General features: G+C 42.5%; 1 protein-coding gene across 1 annotated transcript; it reads right to left on the reverse strand.

The window, feature by feature from the left end:
* Positions 1-287: 287 nt before the first annotated feature.
* dync1li1 (dynein, cytoplasmic 1, light intermediate chain 1) lies at positions 288-8,692 on the reverse strand. The gene is made up of 13 exons (XM_085346015.1): positions 8,589-8,692; positions 8,256-8,329; positions 6,185-6,301; positions 5,799-6,029; positions 5,395-5,549; positions 5,108-5,201; positions 4,432-4,567; positions 4,230-4,341; positions 3,918-3,977; positions 3,733-3,777; positions 3,519-3,606; positions 3,281-3,403; positions 288-1,431 (listed from the first exon to the last, which is right to left on the reverse strand). The coding sequence occupies exons 1-13, from the start codon at positions 8,690-8,692 to the stop codon at positions 1,313-1,315; spliced, it is 1,458 nt and encodes a 485-aa protein (XP_085202141.1). The 3' UTR covers positions 288-1,312.
* Between the last annotated feature and the right edge of the window lie 5,792 nt (positions 8,693-14,484).

Consider the following 14,484-nt stretch of genomic DNA (forward strand, 5'->3'; position numbering starts at 1 on the left):
TTTTTCATTCTTCAAAACAAAGGATAATCCAAGGTCACTTGCAGGTCACTGAAGCGGGTGGGCTCAACCTTCAGGTACCTAACTTAAGAGACTGCAGATTTTGTCTGTCAAAAAACAAAACGGAAGCCAGGTGGATGAATCCGAATAAATACAACTTTTATTTAACTGATTGACAGATCTGATTATACAAACGTCAACACAGAGATCTGAAATAACGGGACCGATCAGCGAGACAATGACTGTACATTCTTGTTGTGACCCCCCCCCCCCCAAAAGCCATTCCCCTTGCCAGCAGTAACTATGGAACTTAATTGCTAGTGTTTCTGAACAACTAAAGCTCAGCTACACACCTACCCTCTGAAACCTTCCCTTTTTTCAGTGCACAGTCTGGTCTGTACCTCGAGGGGCAGTTTGGCCAATCGTCGGGTACCATGACAGAAGAGCTTGAGTGTCAGGTCTGTTGTTTGGTTTGTGTAGTAATGCAGGCTCTGTTGCTGCAATTAGAGTTTGCACTGTTTTAAGAGTTTCTAGTGTAAGAGCATAGTAATGTTTTTGTTTTGTTTTGTCATTTGGTTGAAATGCAAACAGCCAAAAAAATCTCTCGACGAAACATTTCTATTTGCCTCACTCTCATTCATTCACACACACACACACACACACACACACACACACACACACAAAACTAATATGTTTTTCCCCTTCATCATAAAAAACTTCTTGCAGTTTTTATGTCAGGCATTTTTCTTTTTCCTTCTTCTACACGTCTTCCTCTGGCCAAGTGTGACTTACCAGACATACATTAAACCCATGAACACACACACACACATTCATCCCTATGTTATTACCTAAGTGCAGTTTCATCATCATGCGCCCTCAGCGTTTCCTACAGTAAAAACACCACCTGTACCATCACAATCAGTGGATGGATAAAACACCATTGTTGTCGTTCTTGCAATCCAACCAACTCTCATCCCAGCCTTTACACCCCCATTGCCCCCCTCCCACTAACCATATACTTCTCATGTAACAGACCCTCTTGTATTTAAAAGAGACAAATACTTGTCCTTGGTGTAACAGCTGGGAAGAAAACAGGGAGTGAGCGGGAACAAAGTGTGGGTAAAGGGCGAGTTCGCCTCCTTTAGGAGAAAGTGAAGGAGAATGGGGAAGGGGGGGGGGGGGGACTGGTATGTCCACCCGTTCCCTTTTCCCTGCATCTTTATGACGAGGTGGAGAGTGAGAGTGGAGGGAAGAAGGGAGGCGGGCGGTGAGTGAAGTGCAGGGGATGGAGGGAAGGAGAGCAGGGTGCTGGTCTTCATGTGTCCTGCCCATCGGTGGCAGGGGTGTCGTTGGCATTGGACAAGTCAGAGTCAGTCTCTCGGCTGGCTATGCGGTCCAGCTCTGCCTGGACGTCGCTGAGGCCCAGCTTTGAACCTACAAATGTTAGCAGGGACGTACAAATCGGTGCTATGTCACAGAGTACACGATCAAATAAACAAGCCGCTTAGCCAATGCAGCAAATAGCAGTGCGTTTTCACAGCACTGAGTGGTTAACAATGCACAATGCAATAGAGAGAGAAAGAGGGAGAGAGAGAGAGTAAAAAAAAAAAAGCTAAGTGCACATGGTTAAAATAAGAGCTGGGTAAGAAGCTGATCATTCATCATGGACAGTTATGAAAAGTAACATGATTTTAGTACTGTTAATGGATACTTTTCATCTATAATACAAGCAGACGACTGCACTGGTTTCAGTGGTCTCATTCTGTCTCAACTCATTTGCATGAGGAACCGCAGCGCTTCTGCTGCTCCTCAGGATAATGACAATAGGCTTATAAATTCAACAGAGGGAGCCAAGCCAACGATGCAAAGTGGTAAAATATGTTTTTCAAAGTCTTTATTAGTGCCATTCCTATCTACATATAGAAAGAGATCATTTACTTCTGTCCAGGTTTACACATTTGTGCAATAACTGTGTGATCATATCAATCCTATTTTAAAAGGCATCAAAGTACTGTATTCAACTGCCGTTGGCTCTTCTTGCACTTGTTATCTAAATTACACAGCAAAAGGCAATATATTAGAATATAAAGATTTTTATATAAATATACAATTTTTATATTAATATAAAGCTTTCATTTGAATATGAAAGTTTCCACAGTGTGTGCATGACGGCTGAAAACACCTGCATGTATGCTGGCTATACAAAGTAAGCTGTTTACAGCTATCGTGTTTTTAAGCGTATTTCCTTCATATAACCCAGCCTTACTCAGAATCATGTGCACTGACTTTGGCAGATGTTAGTGAAATGCAATGCAACATGCAAACAAATCATTCAAATTATTTAAAGTGAGAGAGTAACAAGAAGACAGGGGTATTAGGGAAAAGGGAAAATAAATGGGATGCGACTGTCATTAAAATCCATTCATCCTTGTCTTCCTGGTTTACTGCTGGTAATCTTCACATTTTGTAGATGTGCTCCTAGCCACAAAAATCAGCACATTTATTCTATTACATATTCGATCATTGAGACTAATCTCTGAAGGCAAAATTTAGGCATATGGCGGAGAAGTAATTAAATAGCCATGGGATCATCTCCTGGACCCCTACTTTAGTTCTCAGCTTGGGGAAACTTATATATAGACATAACCTCCCTATTGAAAGGATAGATCATGAGTAAATAAATTAACATAAACAGAAAGCCCGCAGCCCAGTCTCTGTCTTTATACGAGAAGTAAATAGTGATACAGGAGGACTGATTCCAGCAATACTCCTGCTTTGGATGCTGGAAAAGGCGTGTCAAAAGAATAAATGGGTGCTCTCGGTGTCATACACAAGCAATAATGATGAGAAATATCTTGCTCACACACACCTTAACGTGGCCAGCATCCTCTGCCTAGTGCATACACACACAAACACACACACACATTATGAATGGCGTTAACAGTGAGACTGCACACAAGATGGTGAGGGTTAGTTAAGAAGGACAAGACGTTCACACGGAGCTACAAACAGACAGAGACGACGGTGATGGGTGTAGGTTTGTGCAACTTGTAGATGCACACAGGCCCTTTAATGACTGTCTTTATTAAGGGTTGTGTTTACGTCTGGAGTGTGAGGATGAGAGTCAAGAGGAAGGATGGCAAACAGGTGACAAAAACAAACAGAAGCTCAGGTGATGAGTACTGAATAAATATGCGATGTCTTCAAAGACAGCTGAATAACAGGTCACTTCTATTCAGGGGTACAAAAGCAGAGCGCTTCCAACGCCTCAGCGCGTTCTCACCTGACTTCCGTACAGTTCCCGGTGTATTGTTGCCACCACCTGGTGTGCCGGGCCCTGCCGTCCCCGCTTTCTTTGTCAGTAGACTGTTGAAGAAATTGGCTAGCACACCCTCACTAGTCTGACCTGCAGCATAATGAGACTCGAGTTAAAAAACACGCGCACAGACGTACAAACAGAAGCGCACTTAGAGAGAAACCGACACGCGCGTCTGTGCGCAAGGACGAAATGCCTGACATACCGGACTGTGGCATAGCATTTGCTACGTTGGCCGCTGCAGAGCGATTACTCGTCCTCGGAGAGCCCGTGGGTGCCCTGCTTGTGGTGTCCTATATTAGGGAGAAAAGAAAAAAAAAAAACAAGTTTCATACATAAGGACACTGGAGGGAGCTTTCTGTTATCATGTGAGCCAAAACTTGGGAGGAAAAAATAAATAAATAAAATGGACCGCTCACCACTGGTCGTCCTGCTGTCACAGCGGGCTGTTTGGCGAGCAGCGACTGTAAATTAGAGCACAACATGCACACGCACTCGAATTAGCCCTTCATTAACATATTAAAACCCTCAAGTGTGAGTTAATTTGAGCACCTGCAAGCAGTAAAACCCAAATAGCATCGACACCGGTGAAATGTTTTCTGACCTGCAGCTTTACCAGAAACACTTGGTCGTCTTCTGCCTGAATCTCCTTTTCGTGTACAATCTAATGAAAGTAAAGAGAAAAAAAAACCAAAACACAACATATAAATGTATCAATGTTTTTTTGCTTCTTTGTAGCTCAAAAGCAACTGGATTTGACCAAAAATGATTGTGACCCTCTGCAGGGACATTAAAGGTTAGTGCAACCGCTATGAACTGTAAAAATGATGGCTTGTGGTAGCATATGATATTATAATAGTAATCTAAGTGTGACTTGGTGGGATTAACTGGCATAAGAGGATGTTTCAGCATGTACCTTTCTGACTGGTGGCTTAACTATTACATCCTCGAAGCTGTCCTCTGCTTTTATTGTCTGGAAGTTCTCATGAAGTATGGCGATCTTTTTCTCGTTGTCCCAACCTGATGGACTGGTGGAGGGGGGAGACTTGGTTACAAACCAGATACAGGTGGTGCCCACAGCACTTTAAATATGCACATGTGCGCAAAACCCTGCTTACATAAAGACTGCATCTCTTTCCACCACTTGCGCAGGGCAGTGGAATGGAAAGCCATAGAGTCTGTGGACCAGGTATTTATACAGGATGTCCAGGTTCTTCATTTCCTTCACTGATGTGTAAAGCAGAGAGGCGCCGTCTGACACAGCTGTCAAGGATGTTTTCAACACTCCAATATCTAGAGCCAGAAACAATGATAAACACTAACAAAAACAAAATTCTTTTAATAACAGTGACACAACTGAAAAACCCAATTCTGGCTTATAATTGCTACAGGGGCACAAAAGAACTGAGGCAGCGTGCAATTATTTTAGTCTTTGTGCTCGTTTTTAAACACAATAAACATGAAAAATGAAATCCTGCTTTCACTCACTATTGACTGAGTGAAATTATGCAGAGAAACAAACAACTTGAAGCAATACTGGGTGAACTCTGACAATGACTGAACTCGGTCTGCAAAAATAAATGAAAACACCGTCAACAGTTCAACTTTTAACAGCTTACACTGCCAGGGAAATCCTATGGACAAAACACCTCATAGAAGGCAACAGACAAAATGTAAAGCTCCACAGCCATGTAAAGACACTGCATATGCACCACATTTTTATTATGTTCTCTACAACAGTACGACTTTTGCGTTACAGGTTGCGCTAGCCATCAGTTTGTTAAGGAAGGATACACTGCAGACAGAAACGTCTGATGTGGAACTGGATGAAATCCAGGTGTTCGTCTCTGTAGTCGTGCTCTTTTTCCAGTGTGCTGATAGCATCGCACTGAGGAACGGATAAACAGATGCCAGAGTTGAATGCTTGTACAGAGATGCAAAAAATAAGCACTGTGTTGCTATGACATGAAACCTTTCCTGCTAAAAAACCCCAAAACAAACAATAGACCCAAAACTCCATCTTAAAATTACACATGCTACAAGTTTTGCAGCGTGTGGAGGAAAAACAGTGTTATGTGTACCTTTGTGCAGACCACCACTACTGGTATTCCCAGGTTGTGTGTAAGTGTGTTGTCTCCTAAGGGCAGCAGCACGCTCTCTTCTTCTTCACTCCTCCTCTGCGGTGCTCCATCCTCCCCGGTACCCGGCTCTGTGTACTCCTGGAACTGCTTTACCACTGCGTGCAAATGCAAGCAAACACCGTTATGGTGCACAGACAGATAAGCAATTATTGGGACCTTGAAGAGGTCAGTTTTTAAAAACCTCCTGTTAGAATTCTTCTAATGAACCTCTTTAGACAAACCCATTTAAGTCTTTTACAAAGATGCCACTTCTCTGAGTAACATTTAATATTTCTAAGATCAATTTTTGTGAAGAAATTATGATTTATCTACTTCTAAGTCTGACTGCTGTCAGTATGACTCACGTCTGTGCTCCAGCTCCCGCAGCTTTTCTGGGGGGACTCGGAGTTTGTCAATGTGTTCCCTAGCAACGGCGGCCCACTTCTGGAGAGAGTCCAGGGCGTTCCAAGGCCGCGACATGTCAACCGTTATCAGGAGCAACGTGTTGTCGATAGAGTCCACCGGTACAGCTACTCCCTGTAGACCCTTATGGTAAAGGTCTCCGTCTAACACCCAAGCATTACATCTAGTGTGGTCTAAATACACAAACACACACAAAGCAGGTTCAAGTAAACATTCCGATACAGCCTCCTGATATATTCAGCGCTCGAGTTTACTCTGCAGTCACAAAAACAGAAGCACAGTAAGACTCTGTAATTTGTTTTGTGAACAGCAGGCGTTTGCAGGTTACCATCAATGTCATCGTCGTGAACACTGAAGTAGAGATATTCCAGGCCACGGCCTTTCATGTACTCTTCAACCCCTTGTAGCTTTGCAACCAAAGTGGTCTTTCCCGAGCCCACCTCACCTAAACACACATAAAGTCAGTACATAACATACAGTAAATATAACCAGTCAAACACAATATGCACCCCCCCAATCAGATACAACAACACAAGAACAGAAAATAAATAAATAAATTTGGAAAAAGCATTTTAAGTGGCATGAAAACTGAGGTCTACCAATACACTACAGGCCTGTTTCAGGTATACAATTTGATAATTAACCTCCATCTGGTGTTATGAGCTGCACATAATTCAAAGGTAATACCTATAATATTAATATATAGGAAGCATTTTCCTATAGGGAAGGTGTGCCACAAAAATTGCTTTCTTTGCCTAACCAGCAAACTTCAAATGTATTATTAATAAGACAGGCGACAGGGTGGTTAGCACAGTCTCCTCACAGCAAGAAGCTCCTGGATTCTAGGGCCTTTCTGTGTGGAGTTTAGACTCACCGGTGTGTCTGTGTCTATGTTAGCCCTGTGACAGACTGGCAGGCTGCCCAGGGCATACCTTGCCTCTCGCCCTATGACAGCTGGGATAGGCTCCAGCCCCCCTGCAACCCTGACTCTAATAGGTGGAAGAAAATGAATGGATAGATGTTACAGAAAAGACAAAACGCATCAGCCTGATTAGAACACATTATATAGATTATGTGTTTTATGGTTCTTTTCTGCATGTTTACTACTAGTTTTAGTTTATTCCTCGAATGTGCCCCTCACTTTTGACTATGATCCCAACGATGTCTTATTGAAAGGATCACTGCATATAAACAGGTATGAATGATATATGATTAAATTTGTGTCCTTTATATCACGATATATACACTTATATTTAATGTGTGTTTTATGCAAATTGTGAAGAACTATGAAACTGTGTTTTAAAAAAAATATACTGTAAAAAATTAAATCCTTTTTTTAGCGTTTAAAATGTAATTTAACAATAACAGACATGAAATGGCATTAGCTATTACCTTCATCAAATTAGTCTTTTTTTGTCATACATTTTCACTACGTTTTGTCTGGTAAATAAATAAATGCATAAAAACTCAATGGCACAAATAAGATTCCATTGAAACTACATTTAGAAAACTCTGAACTGAAACAAAAAAAAAAAACTGTCTATGGTTAATATATATGTATTTTTTGCTTATGTCACAGAGGTTATTGTTTTAAAGAGCGATCTAAGGACGATACAATATGCTGTGCATATGTGGAGACATTTAAGCAGTTCCTGCTATCCTCTTAGCTGACACAAAAGCATTGTTATTGTATGTGATTAGGTCAGAGCTGCATCCATTCCTGCTCGCTGCCATATTAACTTACACCGACAGGGGGACTCAACGCATCATAAAGCAGTGCTGATGATGTTGTCACAGGTAGCATTATAGTCAAATGGCCTCTCGCCGTCATTGTACACGGGTATAGCTGTCTGATTAGCTGGAATGGGTGTGCGGGCTGCGGATTATCCCGGACGGATGTGCCGACAGTGTGTTTTGTGTCGTGGCACGAGAACGGAGCGAGACAGGGAGGCACCCTGTCCGCTTCACCCACGCGGAGCTCTGTGGTCCTGCACAATAAAACAACAACAACACAGTCCGCTGGTCTGTCCCGTCCACTCACAATCATCTCTGCCTAGCTGCTGCTAGCATCGCTGACTGCTAGAATGACTTGCAGGCTTTCAAAGCGGCTGTATTAGCTTACATATCATCGTGTGTGTGTGTGTGTGTGTGTGTGTGTGTGTGTGCGTGCGCGTACATGACCGCGCGCCAGTGCAGGCGCTCACAAAATACACCTGTCTCCATCTCTCCTCAGCTAGCCCACGCATCAACAACAAAGCCTCATCAGTCCAAAGAGATGCTAGCTTAGCAGGAAAATTAAGTCTAACTGCTCGGATGAGGTGATCACCAGCTCCTTGGCTGTTGGAGCTAACGGTGCCTACTGGTTAGCCAGGAGAGTGCAGACAAACACAGATACCCACCCATGACCAGGACATTTTTCCCAGACGGTAGCTTTGATCTTGAATGGGTTGACACTTCGCTCAGGATTGTGGACCTGCACACAGAGCATCCCCGTTACAACACGCCCAAACATGCTTGTTCATTCATTCACAAACAAACGACTGACAGCGAGAAGCTAAAACAAGCTAGTAGTAATGCTGCTGCTGCTGTGTCACCAGTGCCCAGTCTGGTGCTGATGCTAGCTAGCCTCGTTAGCAGGCTAGCTGTCAAACCATCCTTATTCCAGCACAGTGGACTCTCCGCGCCCCCAAATTCTGCTCCCAATAAACCAGCTCTAATCAGCCATCGCCCACCATAAGTTCTGCCCATCATCCTCTTCTGGATTGGAGTTCTCCAGTGTGCTCCTAGGTCCAGTTGAATTGGAGGATAATAGTGCACTCCTCCCTGAAGTCGCCATCTTCGCAGGGCTTGGAAACCGAACGGAGCGCCCGGATGTAGCAGCAGAGCGCTAACCTAGCCCGGCCCGGGGCGTGGTCCGCCCGCACAAAGCTGCTGTCCCTGCTCCAGACATGAAATGATCTCAGCCACAGGGCAGTGTGACACAACCCCAGGCAAAGTCCACATGCAGTGTTTCTGCATTATTCAAAATAAATCTGTGTAAAACCAACAACACACATAATAATAATAATAATAATAATAATAATAATAATAATAATAATAATAATAATACTAATAATAATACAAGTATGGACTGTACGGAAATAACTGGGTTTCTTTTTCTCGTCATTTTGTTCCAAATAAATAATCGTGTTTCCAAAAGAAGCTAAAAAACCCCCCCGTCTTTTAGACAAAATATCCTCTTAAATGTGCTGCATCCAGAATCAGTGCCTTGATTTGTGAATATTGGGGCATCAGGCCTAAGTCTATAAGGAGATAAAGCGATAATTCCGTGTAGGAATTGGATGGACTTCAAATCGACAGTTCAGGCCTTTAAAAGCTGTACAGCACAAAAATGAGCTAAACTAAACTAAACTAAGTTAAAACGACTTAGAGCTTATTATTTAAAATTTTCTTTTTAAATTAAATTTCACACGTTTATTACGGCATTTAATTTAATTTACATATAACACACGAATCGGCTCGAAGAAAAGGTGTGTTATACCACATTATATAAGTGAACTTCCACCTGAAAACGCTGCAAGGAGTTAAATCTTTATGCATTTGTAATTTCGTAAATAAAATAACATTTAAAAGCTAAAGTAATCGTGAGGATTTCTGCGTGCAATTCCCAGCAGGGAGAAGCAATAGTGGCCTGAATATAAAATGTGATTATTAGCAGCCAAATAGGGCTCACGCAGATTGAACGTCTCTCTGCTGGGCTCAGAGTGAATCTTCGACTGCCAAGCTGTATCAGGTGTGTGGTCACCGCCACAACAAAACCAGCGAGGCGCATCAGAGCTGAGAACAGCGCATGCAGTTCACGAGTGCTGCAGTTCATCACAGCCACCGCAAGATGGCGCTGACACACTGCGGTGGAAAGCCGCAGATCCCCGGGCACGGCGCTCTCTCAGTGGCCCCCGATGGAGCCAACGGATTACAAACTCCTGTTAAGTGGCGCACCGTCCTCCTCCTCCCCATCTTTCACCTAGAGTAAAGCCAGGCGGACGGAGCGCCTCCTTACCGAGCTCGAACTGTGGGAACTGGGAATCAGCGTTGACTGTCAGCGAGCTCGAGCTCTGCAGTGTAGGGGGATAGAGAAGGAGGTGGTGTGAGGAGGAGAACATTATAGACAAAGACAGTGAGATGGGTCCGGAGGCTGTGAGGTATTCGTGATTGTCAAGTAAACGGCGGTGAAGTTGTCCTGCTCCGCACGGATCTTTCCTTCAGGTGAGGTGAGTTTTCTCTCTCTGCCGGAGCACCCGGGTGGTTAATGTCTCACTCACGGGTGGTGTGTGTTACAAATATCCGCCCCCGAATAATTTTCTGTATTGTCCTGCAAGTGACATATACGATGCATGTGTTGGTGTTATAGAAAGAGGAGAAAATGAACAGCTTGCGGGACTTTGTGGGTGCATGAATTTGTTCTGAAGAATGAAACAACCAGGGAGAAACTAATAAACCTACAAATCCTATTAATTTTTTAACAAAATTGTTATTCTGAAAAAGGGAGTTGGGGTATTCTCTCTTTGAAATAGTGGAAACCACGGTGCAGGCTTCACTTATAAGCCTCTGCTTTAATTGTATTCTCCTGGTGTGCTATATGAGAAGATAACCGCTGTGAGAGGAAAAGATCCATCTCATTCCCCGGTCCCTCTTAATTTTCCTCTCTCCCCTCTGCTTCATTCTTCCTCACTTGCCTGCCTCACCATAGTTATTTCCCTATAATCCTCCCCCCTTCTCACAACCTCTGTCTCCCTCACTCTCCCTAGTCCTCCTTCTCTGCCGGCTCTAATAACACTGCAAGTTTGCAGCACCAGAAATCTTCACTAGACTATAGCTTTTCCCAGTCCCAGCGAGCTTTTAGTTGAAAATGTCCCCTTCACCTCCAATGGCCGATGGTCTTTAATTGGTTGCATAACATGCCACATGCCTCTTTAGGTTGTGTTGCTTGTGCAGTGGCTGTTACTCCCTTTGCTTGATAATCGATACGTAACGGAGCAATTACAGCACTTGAGTGTCAGGGACCTTTATGTGACTGAATCATTGATGCCACATCAGTCACAGTCACTGTACACATGTGCATTTGTGGTGAGCAGCTACATGCACAGAGTCAAGAGTCATCAAGGCGCAAGCTCTAACGATGTTACTGTACATGCAGAAAAAGAGCTCGGAGTTCAAGGCTGCTATAAGTTAGGTCATTTTTGCTCATGTGCTTTCTGTTAAATATTTGAAACAAGTTTCAAATTCTTTATTTGAACAAACATGAAAAAATATTACTGTATTCAAAGTGGGCTCCGTAACACATAAACCTTGACAAAAACATTTGTATCACTCTGTGTTACCTTAATATCGCTGTAAAAAAAAAGATGGCAAATCATCCAAGCCATACTGAAAAATCTTTTTTTTTTATTTATTTATTTTTTATAAATTTTATTTTCAGTCACAGCAGCATGTTAACAACAAAACATTGAACATACAGTAGTTTGCTGTTCAGTATTTACAATACCCCAAAAGATAACAGAAATAGAGAAGGAAAAAACAAACAAACAAACCAAAGAAACCCCTACAAAACAACAAAAAACAAACAAACAACAACAAACAAATAGAAAAATAAAATGTATAAGGGACATTCAGCGTACAGTTAGCTATGATAGCGATATAGAGATATGGTATCTGGTCATGATAAGGTGGTCATTTTAAATGTTTCCATGTACATCAAGAATGGCTGCCATGCCCTAAGAAATTTGGTGGTTGAACCTGCCAGTGTATATCTCATCTTTTCTAAATGTAAAAACCTCATGAGCTCCGCAAGCCACTGTTCATGTGTGGGAGGAGCTTCCTGCTTCCATCTTAAAAGTATAAGGCGCCTTGCGATAAGTGAAGCAAAGGCAATAGAATTCGAAGTGATGTCTTGAGGTATCACCCCAAAGATAGCCGTTAGAGCAGAAGGATCATATTTAACGTTATACATCTCTGACAGAGTGTTAAATATAGACACCCAATAGATATGAAGATTGGGGCATGTCCAAAAGGTATGAAGGAGCGAACCTGTTTCTGCTTTACATCTGTTACACAGAGGGTCAGCTCCTGGATAGAACTTGGCTAACTTTTCCTTGGAGATATGTAATCGGTGTAGGACCTTAAATTGAAGGAGCCCATGCCTGGCACATATCGAAGAAGAGTGTACCCTCTGGAGAAAAGATTGCCAGAGCTCATCTGTTATAGTCATCCCAAGGTCTTTCTCCCACTGTGCTTTAAGGATGAAGAGAGAAGGAGATTGAAGATCTAATAGTATAGCATAGATTTCTTTAATCGCCCCTCTCTTATGAACGTTTATATTAATAATTTTATCCAAAGAAGTTTCCTCAGGTAGTTCCGGAAATGAAGGAAATCGACTCTTTACAAAGTGACGAATTTGTAAATAGCGGAAAAAATGTTGCCGAGGAACATTAAACTGCTTCAGGAGCTGCGTGAATGAGGCAAAAATCCCATCTACAAAAAGGTCTTTGATATTTCTAAGGCCATTACTTTCCCATATTTTAAAGGCAGAGTCCATCATGGAGGGTGGGAACATATGGTTTGAGCAGATAGGTGCTTTAATTGACATTAAGTGTAACCCCAACCTTTTCCTACATTGCACCCAGATTCTGAGCGAGTCATACAACAAAGGGTTACGTTTATAGGTGTATAGTTCTAATGGGAGAGCTGAACTCAACAAAGCTGATAGGCAAATTTTGCCACAATTGGATGACTCAATTTGGAGCCAAGCTGGAGTCTCTGTAGTAACATTACTCATCCAGTACAGCATATTACGAATATTTGCTGCCCAATAATAAGACTGAAAGTTTGGCAAGGCTAATCCACCCATTGGCCTAGTCCTCTGCATGAAATCTTTACGAATTCGTGGACTTTTGCCATTCCAAATAAATGCAGAGATATGCTTATTCAGTGTTATAAAATACTTATTGGGTAAGTAGCATGGGATACATTGAAATAAGTAAAGGAACTTGGGAAGTATGTTCATTTTGATAGAATTAATGCGGCCAATTAATGACAGTGGTAAATTGTTCCACCTCTGAAGATCTGTCTCAGTATTTTTAAGCAGCGGGACAAAGTTTCTTTCATAAAGATCTTTGTATGAGTGGGTAACCTTAACCCCCAGATAGGTCACATACCCTGATTTAACGTTAAATTGAAAACCTGAAAATGAAATCTTTCTGGCTATAGAGTTGACACAGAGAAGTTCACTTTTATGCAGATTCAACTTGTAACCTGAAATATTACCAAAACATTCAAAAATGGCAAGAGCACGGGGAAGAGAGCATAAAGGCTCTGACATATACAGCAGGAGGTCGTCAGCATATAAGGATATTTTGTGCTCCTGGTCACCTCTGAAGATGCCCTTAATGCAACTGTCAGCTCGCAGTTTAATCGCCAGTGGTTCAATTGATAATGCAAAAAGAAGAGGGGATAAGGGACAACCTTGTCTCGTACCACGGAGAAGTGGGAAATAAGAAGAGAATAACGAATTTGTTCTAACACGTGCCATAGGTGAGGAGTAAAGTAACTGAATCCATGAAATGAAATTAGGGCCAAATCCAAATTTATGCAGAGTATAAAACAGATAATCCCACTCCACCCGGTCAAATGCCTTCTCAGCATCGAGTAATAAGGCAATTTCAGGGGTTGTAGTTGACTTGGTGTGTAATATGTTTAAAAACCTGCGCAGGTTGAAAAAACCATGCCTACCCTTCACGAAACCTGTCTGATCTGGAGAAATTAACAATGGTAGATATTGCTCTAGCCTGAGAGCAAGTGTTTTTGACAGTATTTTTAAATCTACATTTAAGAGTGATATAGGACGATATGATGAACACTCTAATGGATCCTTATTTGGCTTCAATAGGAGTGAGATGGTCATACTGAAAAATCTTGAGGTGTGATATGAAAATTTGCTGTCACCTCTGGATATGTGCAACGCATGTGACAAGTGAGGCAGATTCTGCACGCCGCCCTCATACAGTGGATCTTGCTGAAGAAGTCTTCCACATCCACACTTCACTATCAGTGTCATCTGCTGTCAACTGGAACAGAGAGACATCTGCTCTTTCCCCCTCCCACACACACACACACTATCAGCCGGTTATACATACACAAATGTATGCCAGTGCACGCGGGCACGTACAGCTGACTACATGCCACTCACTCACGGGTCTGTTGTAAGTCACACACCTGCCCTTTGGCTCCCTCCTCCGTCCATTTGTCTGTGTACAGCCCATTCGCTGCACTCAGCTAAAAATAATCAGCACCACACACATGGAACATGAATTATGGAAGAAACGAAGGAAAAAGAGAGAGACATTCAGGTCAGAGTCAGACCCAATTCCAACAGCTTCACTCCCCAAGGACGACACTAGACCACTCCATTAATATGCCGTTTGTATCATCTACCGTATCAGACCTGTGGTTATCCTTTAGTTTGGACTAAGTGGACCGAGGCTGCCCAACGGTTCGCCCTAAAGCTTTATGCACATTACAAGCTGCGAAGCTGGATCCATACAGTTTCATGAGATTAATTATGCATGTGAT

This window comes from Diplotaxodon limnothrissa, linkage group LG22, assembly GCF_057381915.1.
Source record: "Diplotaxodon limnothrissa isolate DT_005_m linkage group LG22, D_limnothrissa_male_GT1.1, whole genome shotgun sequence".
Lineage (NCBI taxonomy): Eukaryota > Metazoa > Chordata > Actinopteri > Cichliformes > Cichlidae > Diplotaxodon > Diplotaxodon limnothrissa.